The 12,842-nt window shown below is 60.0% G+C and overlaps 1 protein-coding gene across 6 annotated transcripts; it reads left to right on the forward strand.

Annotated features, from left to right (window-relative positions):
- The first annotated feature begins 1,619 nt into the window (after positions 1-1,619).
- LOC138063461 (antigen WC1.1-like) lies at positions 1,620-12,546 on the forward strand. 6 transcript variants are annotated; one of them, XM_068923086.1, is made up of 15 exons: positions 1,620-1,740; positions 2,768-3,082; positions 4,535-4,843; positions 5,090-5,395; positions 6,258-6,575; positions 6,657-6,971; positions 7,415-7,729; positions 8,434-8,496; positions 8,579-8,893; positions 9,319-9,357; positions 9,648-9,785; positions 10,535-10,630; positions 11,073-11,156; positions 11,691-11,843; positions 12,098-12,546. In XM_068923086.1, the coding sequence occupies exons 1-15, from the start codon at positions 1,674-1,676 to the stop codon at positions 12,352-12,354; spliced, it is 3,090 nt and encodes a 1,029-aa protein (XP_068779187.1). In that variant the 5' UTR covers positions 1,620-1,673; the 3' UTR covers positions 12,355-12,546. The 6 variants fall into 6 exon arrangements, with proteins under 6 accessions (XP_068779187.1, XP_068779185.1, XP_068779186.1 ...); XM_068923084.1 differs by having other exon boundaries at positions 5,081-5,395; positions 12,098-12,545; XM_068923085.1 differs by having other exon boundaries at positions 5,081-5,395; positions 9,322-9,357; positions 12,098-12,545.
- The last annotated feature ends 296 nt before the right edge of the window (positions 12,547-12,842 follow it).

The raw sequence follows: 12,842 nt of genomic DNA on the forward strand, positions 1-12,842 counted from the left end.
AGGTATTCAGGGAGCTCTGACCTGATGGCATTCAAGCCACGTCCCTGCTGCTGGCCTCTCAGTTTCTCCAGCAGGAATGACCTCAAAAGCACATGTCCCACCCATGTGCCTGCTGCTGACCTATCAGGCACTCAGGCAGCAGTGACCTCACAATCAGTATCCAAACCATGTGCCTGTTGGGAAGGTAAATATATTGAATGAAAGGTGCTCCTGGGAGGATAAGGAAGCATCACATGAAAGAGGAACATAATACAGTAATGTGAAAAAAGAAATCGACAATAATATTCAAAGAGCCTGATACAATGCCTGAGTGTTTCTCAGTAGAAAACCACTCAGTAAGTCGAAAAGTAAAATACATAACCATGTGTGAAAGTATAATGGCATTGAAATGTATGAAGGTGTGCAATAGCAGCATGGTGAGATGCAGCATCACTAATGAGAAACTGCAATGAAATATGTGTGCTGTTTTGCATAAATGACAGCGTGTGATGGACGGGAGTTACAAAGAGATGGAGAGGTGCTGGGTGCCAGTGGCCCTGGGCTGGAGCAGTGCTGTGAGTTGTGAGCCCTGGGACCCTGCTGCACAGGAGACACTTGTCCTCCTGCCTGGCCCTGAGTGTAGGGGCCCAGGAGAGGTTTGGTCACCTGTGGGGAAAAATCTCCCTCCAGGACCCGAGCCCAGCACCTGTATCTGCAAAGGCAGCAGGAGCAGCCCCATCCCTGGGAGCAGGTTTGGGGCTGGAGCTGGCACAGTGGCTGCGTGCAGTGACACTGCTTGGGGCACTGAGCCCAGAGAGAAACCACCATCTTCCTGGCTTGGGCGCTGCTGCGGGGAGAGCGTGGCGCAGGCTGTCGAGGTCACGTGGGCTGTGGTTTGTGCACCTGCAGGCGAGGCTTTGATCTCCCGATCAGCCCCTGCGAGGGAATAACGGGCCCTTGGGGGAACTCCCAGAGAGTCAGGGGGGTCAGAACGCCTGGGCTTCCCTGTCTGCTGTCAGAGGAGTGAAATGCCCCAGCTCCCTGCTCCTGGCCAAGGCACCCACCGTGGGCTGTCCGGGAAGGGATCGACGAACCCGAGCTCACGGGATGGGGCTCTGGCCATGGCAAAGGGGCCTTTCACTGCTGCTGCTCCTGGCACAGGAGGGCTGTAGCAGGGTCAGGGGCTGTTTCTGTTTCCTTCCCTTCCTGACACAGCTGTCCCAGGTGCAGTCCCAGCTCCACGGTCCCCTTGGCACAGGGACAGCCAGACACTCACACCTTGGGCACCGGGGCACACACAGCGTATGAGATACTCAAAGCTCCCAGTCCCCACACTGGGGTACAAGGGGTGACAGGCCCATTTCCCTGCCACAGGCTGCCCTGTCCCACTGGGGTGGATGCTGTGATGATGCCCCAGAGCAACGACTGTGACATCCGCAGCGGAGCCATCTCTCATATATGGTCATGAACGGCACTGGAGAAGTTCATTGGAGGGCTGGGCTGTGTCAGAAGGGAGATAACCCCAGATAAAGTCTAAAAAGGTGCCTGCTGCTTCGATTGGCTCCTCCTGCAGCTGGACCAGCTCCTGCAGATATATATTTCCCTCCTGTCTTTGTTGTCCCTTGTGAGTCGCTGACAGCTGTGGCAGGGAGTGGGGTGCAGCAGGGCAGTACCGTCAGGGCAGGAGGCTGCGGATGGAGGCAGAGGGACTCCTCATCCCTCAGGTGCTGTGGCTGCTCCTCTGGGTGCAGCCCTGCAGGGGTAAGTGCCTGCTTCCTTGTCCCACGGCCCTGGGACCAACGGGCACCAGTGGGGTCATCGGGATCCCTCTGGAAAAGGGGTTTCATCCCACAAAGCAGTGAGACAAGGGGCAGAAGGTGCTCAAGTCCATCCACCCTGTGTGTTTCCTTGTGCCTCTCTGGGTGGGAGAAGGGTATTTGTGCTTCCAGGGCTCATGTGCTTATGGCAGCTGGTGCCTAAGTGTGCTTATAGCTACCTGATCTTGGGCACCCTTTTGGGATGCCTTGTTCCCCCAGCGCTGTGTCCCTGGAGCTGGCAGTGGGTCAGCTGTAGACTGCAGCACTCAGTGATTCCTAGGGCACAGCCAAGCCCCGGAGTGCCTCGGAGGGTTTCTGTGCTGTTCACTGCCCTGTGGTTGGAGTGACCCTCACCTGAGGAGGGGCAATTTTTTCCCCCCCGGAGAGAAGGGGTCCAGGGTGCCTACACCCACAGCCCAGCAGAGAGGTGTCTTTCCCTGGCCAAGGTCAGGGGCTGGATTCATGCCCGGGGCGAGGGGGGATATAGGCTGGTAGGAATAATGGGCATCATCTTGGTGCTCCCTGGGGACCTGGAAAGTCCTATGGGAGGTGGGTGGGTTGAGTGGTGCCTAGGGCAGGCGGTGGTCAGGGGTCTGGGGGCTCTGGGAAGAGCAGCAGTGTGTGTGGAGGCTGGGGGTTCAGGGCTGTTCATGGGGTAGCAGTCTGGGGAGGAGTGGATGCTCTGTGCAGAGCCTGACACAGTGTCCAGGTGGGCATGGGCCAGGTGGAGGGGTGGGAGGAGGTGCCAAAGGCTCTGGAGTGGGAATGGCCCAGCAGGACCAGAGCTGGGCTTCCCCCAGCCCAGTGCAGCATGTGGGGAGAGGAGGCACCCCGACACTGTCCCAGGACAACCCAGAGGGGAGAGGGCTCACACCCTGGTGCCTGGGACTCAAGCCCAGGCAGGGGACCCTGCACAGCCACAGTGCTGGGGCTGGGTGCTCTCCTAACAGGACCCATGTCTGTGTTTGAAGGTTCTGCGGAGGTGAGGCTGGAGGCTGGAGGCAGGCGCTGTGCTGGGAGAGTGGAGGTGAAACACGAGGGCCAGTGGGGGACAGTGTGTGATGATGACTGGGACATGAAAGATGCTGCTATAGTTTGTAAGCAGCTGGGCTGTGGATCTGCTCTCCAAGCCCCTCAGTATGCACATTTTGGGCCAGGATCTGGCCCAATTTGGCTGAATGATCTTGCCTGTCAAGGCACCGAGACTGCCCTGTCTGAGTGTAGTCATGCTGGCTGGGGTGAACATAACTGCATTCATGCTGAGGACGCTGGAGTGATTTGTTCAGGTAAGGAGTCAGGCAGTGCCTCACTTTTGGGGTTGGGCCTGGGATCAGGGGACTAACCAGGCTGTGCCCTGAAGGAGAAACGCGTGGGCACCAGAGGAGGCCCTGACATGGCTATTCTGGTTGCCAAGCTGGGACTGTTGCTGCTGATGTCCCTGGGGAAAGCCCCAGGTGATCCCACTGCAGTGCTGCACAGACCTCGTGAAGGTCCTGTGGGGCTCAGCCCACCCTCAGACAGTGCTTCAAGATGGGAGATGAATCCCCCATCCTGCCCCACGAGGTCTCTTGGTCTCCATCTATCTCCTCCTGTTCCGCCAGGACCTGGCTGCCAATGCTGGGCCAAATTCTGGGCCAATGCTGGCCATGCCCCAGACACCAGGGATGACTTGCTCGGCACCCCACAGCCAGGGAATGACAGGAGATGGCCAGGGTCGCTTGGGTCATTCCCCTCACCAATGCAAGTCCCTCGGTTGAACCAAAGGGGTTTTCAGAGGGGAGAAGAGCAGGGCCTGGGGCAGAGGAGCAGGGTGGCATGCAACACCTCGCACCCCATGCCCAGAGCTGCCCCACGAGGACTGGTCCTATGCAGGCTTGGGGCTTGGCAGCTGCAGGGCTGTCAGCTGCTCCCTCCCATGTCACCGCATGCTCAGGACAGCCTTGTAGGGTCCCCAGGGCTGTCACAGCCCTGTGGGGAATGCAACCTGTCCAGGCAGTGCTGACCCACTGTCCAGCCACTCCTGCTGGCCCCCAGCTCCCCACACTGCCCAATGCCACAGGGCTTTGCCAGCACGCACTGAAACTCATCTGTGCCTGCTTTTGCAGTGTGCACTGGTGTTGGGCCAAGGCTGTACACGGGTCCCCTGCTCCTCTGCCTGGTCACTGGCCTGCGACATGTGCACCCCAGGCAGCGCACTGTGGCCCTACCTGGGGACACCCCTCCCCAGGCACGCATCAGAGGGGGCAGCTGGCCCAGACACTGACCCAGTTACAGCTGCACCATTTCTGTGCCTGGGACATGTCTCCCTGCACAGACACCCCAACAGCCCAGGACACCCCCGAAAACAGGTTGCATTTTGGGCTGCTCCAAGGCAAATTCCTAGCCTGGCCCCGAGCCCCCCAGAGGCTGAGCAGGCTGCAGCAGCCATGAACACCTGGGCCCATTTTCCTGGACCAGGCACTGCAGTGCCCAGGGCCTGTGCTGGGCAGGGCTGTGCGTCTGGGGCAGCAGCATTTCCCTGAGCAGCACCTGTGGCTGTGGGGTCTGGGGTAGTCACCAGTCCTGGGTGCTATGTGCAGGGGGCCCTGAAGGATTTGTGTCATCAACACCTACTGACAGCTGCTGCTGGGATGTTCGTGGAGCATTTTGGATGTGGCTGCCTTGGAAATCATGTGGGTTGCAGGTATGTAACTGCCAGAAGCCTCTGTGAACTCCCTGTCATCGGTGTTTTTTTCCAGGATTTGTCCAGCTGGTTGGAGGAGACAGCCCCTGCTCAGGACGTGTGGAGATCAGAGATGGAGACCAGTGGAGAACAGTCTGTGACTCACACTTTGATCTCAAAGCTGCCAACGTTATCTGCAGGGAGCTGCAGTGTGGCACAGCCCTGTCCGTCCCTGGTGCAGCTCCCTTTGGAGAAGGGGTCGGTCCCACCTGGGACAAAGAGCTGCAGTGTGTGGGGAATGAATCCCTCCTCTCCTCCTGCCCCAGGATGTCCCTCAGCAACCAGACCTGCAGCCACGCGAATGATGCTGGTGTCACCTGCACACGTGAGCATTCAGGGAGGAGGTGTGAAATGCCTCCCGTGAGCCATGCGCTGTGGGGTAGGGGAGCAGGGAAGTGACCTCGCTGAGTGTGGTGTGAGTCCAGGAGGGGTGGAGTCGTTGCCTGCAATCTTGAAATGATGTGGAAGGAGGAGAAAGGGCTGCTGTCCCTTTGGCGTCTCCTTGAACACCTGAGGGTGCAAGAGCACAAAGCCCTCCTCACTTTTTCTCCTCTTTCCCCAGAATACACAGGGTTCAGGCTGGTGAATGGCAGCACGGCGTGTTCGGGGCGGGTGGAGATCCAGGTGCTGGGGACCTGGGGAACCCTCTGTGACTCTCGCTGGGACATCCCCGATGCGCACGTTCTCTGTCATCAGCTCAGTTGTGGGTTTGCTGAGTCCATTCCTGGAGGAGGGCATTTTGGGAGAGGAACTGGCCCTGTCTGGAGAGACACCTTCCACTGTGATGGGACCGAATCCCATTTGGGACAGTGCCCTGTGACTGCCTTGGGGGCCTTCCCATGCTCACATGACAATGAGGCTGGTGTTGTTTGCTCAGGTGAGCTCAGGGAAAATGCAGGATTAACTAAACCTGCCCCTTGTGTGTGACACAGCAACCCAAAGCTGGGGAGCCCATGGCAGTGACAAACTAAATTTCTTCCTGGAGAAGCCCTGGCTTCCAGTGGAGGGGTTCAAAGGGCTTTGCCTGCAGGCAGACCATTTTACCTGGTGAGGAAGGAGGAGTGAGCACAAAGGAGGCATCTCTGCCTCCCTGGGGCAGACAGTTCAAGTACCGGGGGCGAGCATGAGGCCTGGGCTCCTCTACTCTCCTCCTGCAGCACAGGCACAGGATGAGGCTGCAGGACACAGTTCCCTCCTTCTAGCAAACAGCCCCATCCTAGACCTGCAGAGAGTGCTGCAGACCTCGATCCCACTGCCCGCAGGGGCTGCCCTGGGTGCATCCAGCAGGAGCAGTCCCTGAGGCTGAGCTGCACAGCAGGGCTGGGATGTGCCCTCGCTTCTTGTCAGTATGCGTTCCAAACTCATGCTGTTTTGTCAGAAAGACCCAAGACCCCCTCCTCCTGCTTCCGGCTGAGGACACCAGCTCCCAGTCCCCGATCCATAAGGATGCAGAGGGGCAGAGACGTGTGGGCTCTCCCCTGGGTGTCACAGCAGAGGCCAGTCCCAGTGTGGAGATGGAGCAAGGCTCGTCATCATCTTGTCCATGATTAGAGTGAAAAAAGAAAACAAATCCCTTTGGAAAACTGCCATCCTTGAGCTCCTCACTGTGAGCTGTATACGGATGGGTGAGCTCCAAGGTGTCCAAATGGACATCATCAGGAATGGAAGACACATGGCAGGGTGCAGGGCTCCTTGGTGTCACAGAGAGTCCAGGGCATTCCCCTTCTCTCTCTGGGCAGGGCCCTCTGGATCCCTGCGGCTGATGGATGGAGGGAGCCGGTGTGATGGGCGAGTGGAGATGCCCCTGCATGGGACGTGGAGCAGAGTCCTGGATGACCAGTGGGACATGAACGATGCCAGCGTGGTGTGCCGGCAGCTCCAGTGCGGAGAGGCAGAGCAGGCCTACAACCCACCAAAGCTGGAGCGAGGGAGGGGCCCTGTGGGGCTGAGAAGGGTCCAGTGTGCAGGGAAGGAGACTCGCCTGACCCTCTGCAACACCTCGCTGCCTGAGGCAGCGCTAGCAGGAATTGCTGAGGACGTGGGGGTGGTTTGCTCGGGTGAGTCGCTCTGACAGTTCCCGAAGCACTGCACTGCCCCGTGCCGCAAGGCCTGACGAATGGGTTTTCTCCTGGCTGCAGGGAGCCGGCGGGTCCGGCTGGTGAATGGGACGGGGCGCTGTGCCGGAAGAGTGGAGATCTACTACCAGGGCACCTGGGGGACCGTCTGCGATGACTCCTGGGACCTGTCCGACGCCACCGTCGTTTGCCGTCAGCTGGGCTGTGGGGTGGCTGTGCAGGCGACCGGCTCTGCTCATTACGGGGGAGGCTCTGGGCAGATCTGGCTGGACAACGTGAACTGCTCTGGGGGTGAAGCTGCTCTCTGGGTCTGCCCTCACGGGGGCTGGGGGCAGCACAACTGCAGGCACAAAGAGGACGCAGGAGTCGTCTGCTCAGGTCTGTGCTGGGAGTGGTGATGGGAGCCTGGTGCCCGGGGAGGTAGGGATGAGGGGAGAGCAGGGCATGGCCGAGACTGGCCATGCTGGCTGGATGCCCCGAGCCCCCTTCCTGCCCCTGTCCTGGGGACACCTGTGCACTGTCCCCGTTGGATCTCGTGAAGGTTATAGGGAGAGCCCAGCCGTCCCCAAGGGTTAGAGGGGAGGGCACTGCTGCACCTCAGGGACTTCTCTCTGCTCCCTGGGTGAAAGGGTGACTTGCCAGCAGTGCCCTCTGCCTCTCTGAGCCCTGAGGTAGCCAGAAGGGTCCCTGCTTCTTGGAGTAACCCTTCCTGCCCATGGATGCTGCAGAATAACCTGGGGCATTGTCAGGGGTGCTTTAGGTTTCTCTCTCCTCACCCCCGGACCAGCTTGTTCCCTCCAACTTTGTGCCTTTCCTTCCAGAGTTCATGGCCCTGAGGCTGGAGAACAGCGATGGCTGCTCTGGGCGCCTGCAGGTTTTCTACAACGGGACATGGGGCAGTGTTTGTTCCAGCTCGATGACTCCTGACACCGTGTCCCTGGTGTGCAAAGAGCTGGGCTGTGGAGATGGAGGGTCCATTGAAATAAATGTTCCAAGTGGCAGGGTGTCTGGCCCCACATGGCTGGATCATGTTGAGTGTGGGAAGACAAACAGCTCCTTTTGGCAGTGCCCCTCTGCTCCCTGGAACCCACAGTCATGTGATGACCAACGAGAAGAGACCCACATCACCTGCAATGGTAAGGCTGGAGCTACCTGGGCACAAAGGCTCACACCAGGTCTTGCTCCCTGTTCAGCAAGGTGCAACGCAGAGAAAGAGCTTGGAGTGGCTTTTACTTTGCGTTTCAGGCCGTTCTGCTGTCAGTGACACAAACACAACATCAGCTCTCAGAGTGACACACTTCCATCAGCAATAGCTGTCCTGAGCTCCCTGCATAGCCCAAGGAGAGGCAGAGGCAGAGGCACCTCCAGGCAGTGCCTCTCCCACCTTACCTTACCTTGGACACTTCCGGAGGTGCCTGTTGCTCTCTGTTGCCCGTAGAGAGGGCCCAAACAACCACCTATTAGCTTGGGAAGTCCATGCAGAGCATCCCACTCATGGCTGTGGTTTGCTGAGGGAATGGGAAGGGAGAGAGTGCAACCAGTCCTGGTGGCTGAGGGTTCTGTAGGAAACAGGCCCTGGCCAGGGCACCGCTGGCACCGGAGCTCAGACAAGCCTCCCCTCTGGCAACATCCGTCTGCTCCATTGCTAGTCATTAGCCCTTGGAGGGTGAACAGTCAAGGGTAGCCCTGGAATGCAGCGCTGTTATACACTGCATTACTGGGAGTTTCAGCTGTGTCCATGACCAAGGAGGCACTGGGAGGTTCACGCACAGTTCAGTCCTGCTCCCACCTGCATGACCCCCGTGAAGCAGCCCCTTCAGCACAGTATTTCCTTCTGCAGGGAGACGACCAGAAACCTCCTCAGCCCCAGTGGCCACGTGCCCCAACTCTACGAGCTGCACAGGTACTGCTCCTCCGTGTGTCCTTCTTCCCTGGCCAGGCTCTCCCAGCTGCCCCAGTGATGTGGGGGTTTCTACCTTTTCCAGAGATGGAGAAGATTCGTGCCGTGGGAGGAGAGGACCGGTGCTCGGGCAGAGTGGAGGTTTGGCACCATGGCTCCTGGGGGACAGTATGCGACGACTCCTGGGACATGAAGGACGCCGAGGTTGCATGCAGGCATTTGGGCTGTGGCCCTGCCATGTCTGTCGTGGGGGAGGCTGTGTTTGGGGAGGGGACGGGTCCCATCTGGCTGAAGCAGGTGGAGTGCAGAGGGACAGAGCTATCTCTCTGGGACTGCTGTGCCTGGCCTGGGGACAGCGACGCCTGCCAGCACAAGGAAGATGCTTCTGTGAATTGCTCCGGTGAGTGGCAGCACTTCATCCCCTCATTTTGGGACATGTTTCTCTAATTGGGTCCTCACAAGGCCCCAGAGCTCATCAGAGGAAGGATGTCCCTGGGGAGGTCAGGTGTCTGGTGCCAGGTGGGGAGCAGCTGTTGTGGGGCCAGGTGTCATCAGGCCTCTGGCTGTGGGACTCCTGCATCCCGTCCCCCAGGCACATCCACTGGGCTGCTGGTGCTGTTGTCCCCATGGCCCAGAGCAGAGGGCCCTGGGCCTCTCACGGGGACCCAGAGAAGGACAGTTCAGATGGGACTTGTAGGGAACATCCGCAGACACACACACACGCGCACACACACACACACACACACACATATACACACACGCACACACACACGCAAATGCATCTTTCTCCCTCCCTCTCTCTCTCTCTCTCTCTCTGCTCTGCAGCAGCACCCAGGATGATGACAACATCACCCCTCCGAGCAGGTAACCTCCCTTGTTCCCTGGGGGTTGATCTCCCCAGGGCCAGGCTGTGACCTGCAGCTCGGGGGAAGGGGCTCTGTGCTGGGGTGCGAAGCCACAGAGAAGAGGCTCTGGGGTGGGAGTGGGTGGCTTTGGAGAGGGCTGTGATTCACCCAGCAGTGTGGAGCTGCCCCTGACCCACCCCTGTGCCCCTTCCCCATGCTGCCATGTGTGGGGGGTCAGGAGTGGGGTGTCCCTGGGCCCCTACCTCCCCCAGGCCAGAGGCTGCCTCGTCCATGTCCTTGCCCATGCAGATGCTACCCAGGTCCGTGCGAGGGAGAGCGGGAGAGTCTCGGTGCCTGTTGTCATCTGCATCATCCTGGGGGCCCTGCTCTGCCTGCTCCTGGCCCTCCTGGTGGGGCAAGTGCAAAGTGCCAGGGCTCAGCGCAGAGGTGGGTCCTTCCTCATTGGTCGCAGGGTGGACGATGCCTCTTGGCAGCCCCACGGGTGCTGTAGGTTGTCCATGAGGGGCACAAACAGAGCTGGGGTAGGGGTGCTGCCTCCTGTCCTATTCCCTGTCCCTTCACTGTCTGGCTGTGGGACACCAGCAACCAGGAGAGGGGAGAGCCCAAACCTGGGAGGAGATGGTGATGAGTGAGGAGATAAATTGCAGGAAGGGGCTGGGGGAGATGGGAGCAGCAAAAGACATCTGGGGATGCTGCTGTCTGTGTTCTGGGCAGTGCTGGAGGGGAGGCTGTGGGGCAGGAGTGGTGCCGGGAGGAGCGCAGGGCAGGGGGATCTCTCAGTGTGGTTGTCCAGTCCTTGGGCTGCTCCCTCCATCCAGCCTTGCCCATCCGTGGTGGGGCAGGGGCCATGCTATGGGCCCGTCTGGCAGAGAGAGGGGAGCTCCCTGGGGAGAGGAGACTTAGGAGTTGCTCCAGGGTCAGACCAGGGACCAGACCCTGGGCCAAAAGGGGCATGGGGCTGTCTCTGAAGAGATAGCATGAGGGTGACATTGCCCGAGGCCATCTCCCCAGGGATGCTGTTGTCATTGGGGACGTGGCTGTGGTGCCTAGACAGAGCAGTGGGGTTGGGCTGTGAGGTCAGTCCTGGGCTAGCCCCGGGGGGAAGGGCTGGGTGACCGCGTCGGGGTCTGATCTCCTGTCCCCATGCCCCTGTGCCAACCCTGCCTCTGTCTCAGGCTCCAGGAGGTCCCTGGAGCCCTTCTCTGAGGCCGTGTACCAGGAGATCGACTACAGCTGGGAGTGGGAGAAGGAGGCGCGGTTCAGTCACTCAGGTCAGTGTGGGTCCCTCGTGGGAGGGAGCACGTCTGCAGGGCCCTTTCCCCTGGCCTTGACCCAGGGCAGGACCTTGGCAGCCCCCAGGCCAGTGGTCCCCGCAGCGCTGGGCCATGGGGGTCTGAGGGGAGAGCAGCGCAGTGCTGGGCTCAGGAGAGGAGCTGCCTCCCCACCAGCTCTGCCTGTCCCAGCCCAGGGCACAGTGCTTCCCTGCCTGCCCCACTGCACCCCGAGGTTGTGCCTGGTGGGTGAGGGAGGGGGCTGTCCCCGGGCAGCTTGGAAAGGCCCTTTGAGATGAGGTTGTCCCATGGGAGCAGGAGGAGTCCCTGAGCCCTCCTCCCCGTGCAGTCCCTGCTGTGTGGGTGCCCATCCCCAGCAGCACTGGCCATGAGCAGGGTCATCAGGGCTCACTCTGATAACACCTGCTGCTCCTCTTGCCAGGCTCCTCTTCAGAGAGGTCCCTGACCAAGCTGCAACCCGAGGCTAGAGACAGTGAGGAGGAGGATGGTCCTGGGTCAGCACCAGGTAATGGAGGGGGAGACAGAGGAAAGGTTGGTCTCTCCTCCCTGTTGCTGTGTGACCAGCAGCAGTGTCACTGAGTGTCACCATCGGGGTGGGGAGGAATCGCCCTCGGGAGCGACTCCAGAGCCGTGCAGAGTGGGCGATGGTCAGATGTGCCCATCTGAGCTGGGTGCCTGCAGCCCTGTGCCCTATGGGGTCACAGGGGGACTTCCTGGGCTTGACCTGTCCCTGCCTCCAGCAGGCCCCAAGCTCACCCCAAGGAGCTGTGCCGCAAGGCACCGGCATCTCCCCGAGCACACAGGGAGTCTCCACAGCCAGCTCTGGTGCAGAGCTCGGCACTGCCGACCCTGCGCTGGGCAAGAGGGATCCCTGCTGTCGTGCACATGCTCCTGTGACCCCAGGGGAGGTGGGCAGGATGCTGGGTCTCCTGTGACCCCACCAACACCAGCATCTCAGCCCCTCCTTGTCCCTGCATGCCCTTGCTTCCTCTGCTCTGCGGGAGGGCTCCCATTGCCACCTGCTCCCCTCTCCTTTCAGATGTCCCTGTTCTGCCCAGAGGTGACCCAGCAGATGGCTATGATGATGCCAGGGAAGTCTCTGACCCTGGGGAGGATCTTGTTCCTGGGCAGGGAGATTGGGAAGCACCCAGGGAAGCGGAGGAGGGAGTCGGACCTGGGGAGGCCCAGAGAGGTGAGGGGGAAATGCAGTGGGGCTGGTGCCTGGGGTGCCGTCCGTGGAGCCCGGAGAGTCGCTGCACACTGAGAGCTTGACGTGCCGGGATGGGGAGGGAACCTGCCCCAGGAGTTTTCCTAGTGGGGAGACTGGGGTGAGATAACAGGCTGAAAATCCCGGGGAAGTGAGAGGAGGGGGAGGAAGGGGATTTACAGCCCAGGAGGGGCACACGCACGGGGCCAACTGCAACACACCGACCTTGCTGCTTCCAGGGGAGAGCCTGCACTCCCACGAAAGTGACAGGGCCCCTGGAGCCGAGAGAGCTGCCCTATCCCTGCCCCCCATGGACACGGGCTATGATGATGCTGAAGAGGCGTCTCTGGCACATTCCCATGAGGACACCAAGGCTGAGAGACTGAACCCTGGTGCCAAAAGGTCCCCGAGCCCAGGGCCAGGGGAGCCCACCTCTGCCATGCGGTTGGGAGCCCCTGGGATGGAAGAGAGGTCTGTGCAGCTGGGAGAGCCCTGAGTGCCAGACACCAGTCTCCCTTCTCCCACTGGTGTCAAAAATTTTTCTATTAGAGCATTTTTTTCTATTTTCATGTCTCTACTTTTACGCCATGCATTGGTATTTGTTCTTATTAAAACCATTTGGGAGTTTGATCCAGAGCTGGTGCTTCCCTCCCCACGTGTTGGGGTGTCTCCTTGAGTCTGATCAGGGAGAGCAAAGCACCAAGAAACTGCAGCAGGGAAGGGGCACGTCTCGGGAGCAGCAGGCTCTGAGACAGGCTGTGTTTCTGCAAGCGCCCATGGTCCCTGGAGGGTGGGAATAGTGAGCAGCCCAGCTGGGGGATATTCCTGCTGGCAGAGACATTTCCATCCTGCAACCCACACACAAGAGTTTCCAGCCAAAGTGGGTCTCTCCGCAGGGTCATTTAATGCAGGGTCCCATAATGCCCCTCTGGGCAGGGAGGTCCAGTCTCCTCACCCCGGGAGTGCCCCCGCTTGCTCTTTTCC

The sequence above is a fragment of the Struthio camelus genome, chromosome 32 (genome assembly GCF_040807025.1).
Source record: "Struthio camelus isolate bStrCam1 chromosome 32, bStrCam1.hap1, whole genome shotgun sequence".
Taxonomy (NCBI): Eukaryota; Metazoa; Chordata; class Aves; order Struthioniformes; family Struthionidae; genus Struthio; species Struthio camelus.

Coding starts and splice junctions, on each gene's coding strand:
- LOC138063461 (XM_068923084.1), top strand. CDS start 1,674: ATGGAGGCAGAGGGACTCCTCATCCCTCAGGTGCTGTGGCTGCTCCTC. Junction 6,576..6,656: donor CGTGGGGGTGGTTTGCTCGG/GTGAGTCGCTCT, acceptor TCCTGGCTGCAG/GGAGCCGGCGGGTCCGGCTG. Junction 8,497..8,578: donor CAACTCTACGAGCTGCACAG/GTACTGCTCCTC, acceptor TACCTTTTCCAG/AGATGGAGAAGATTCGTGCC.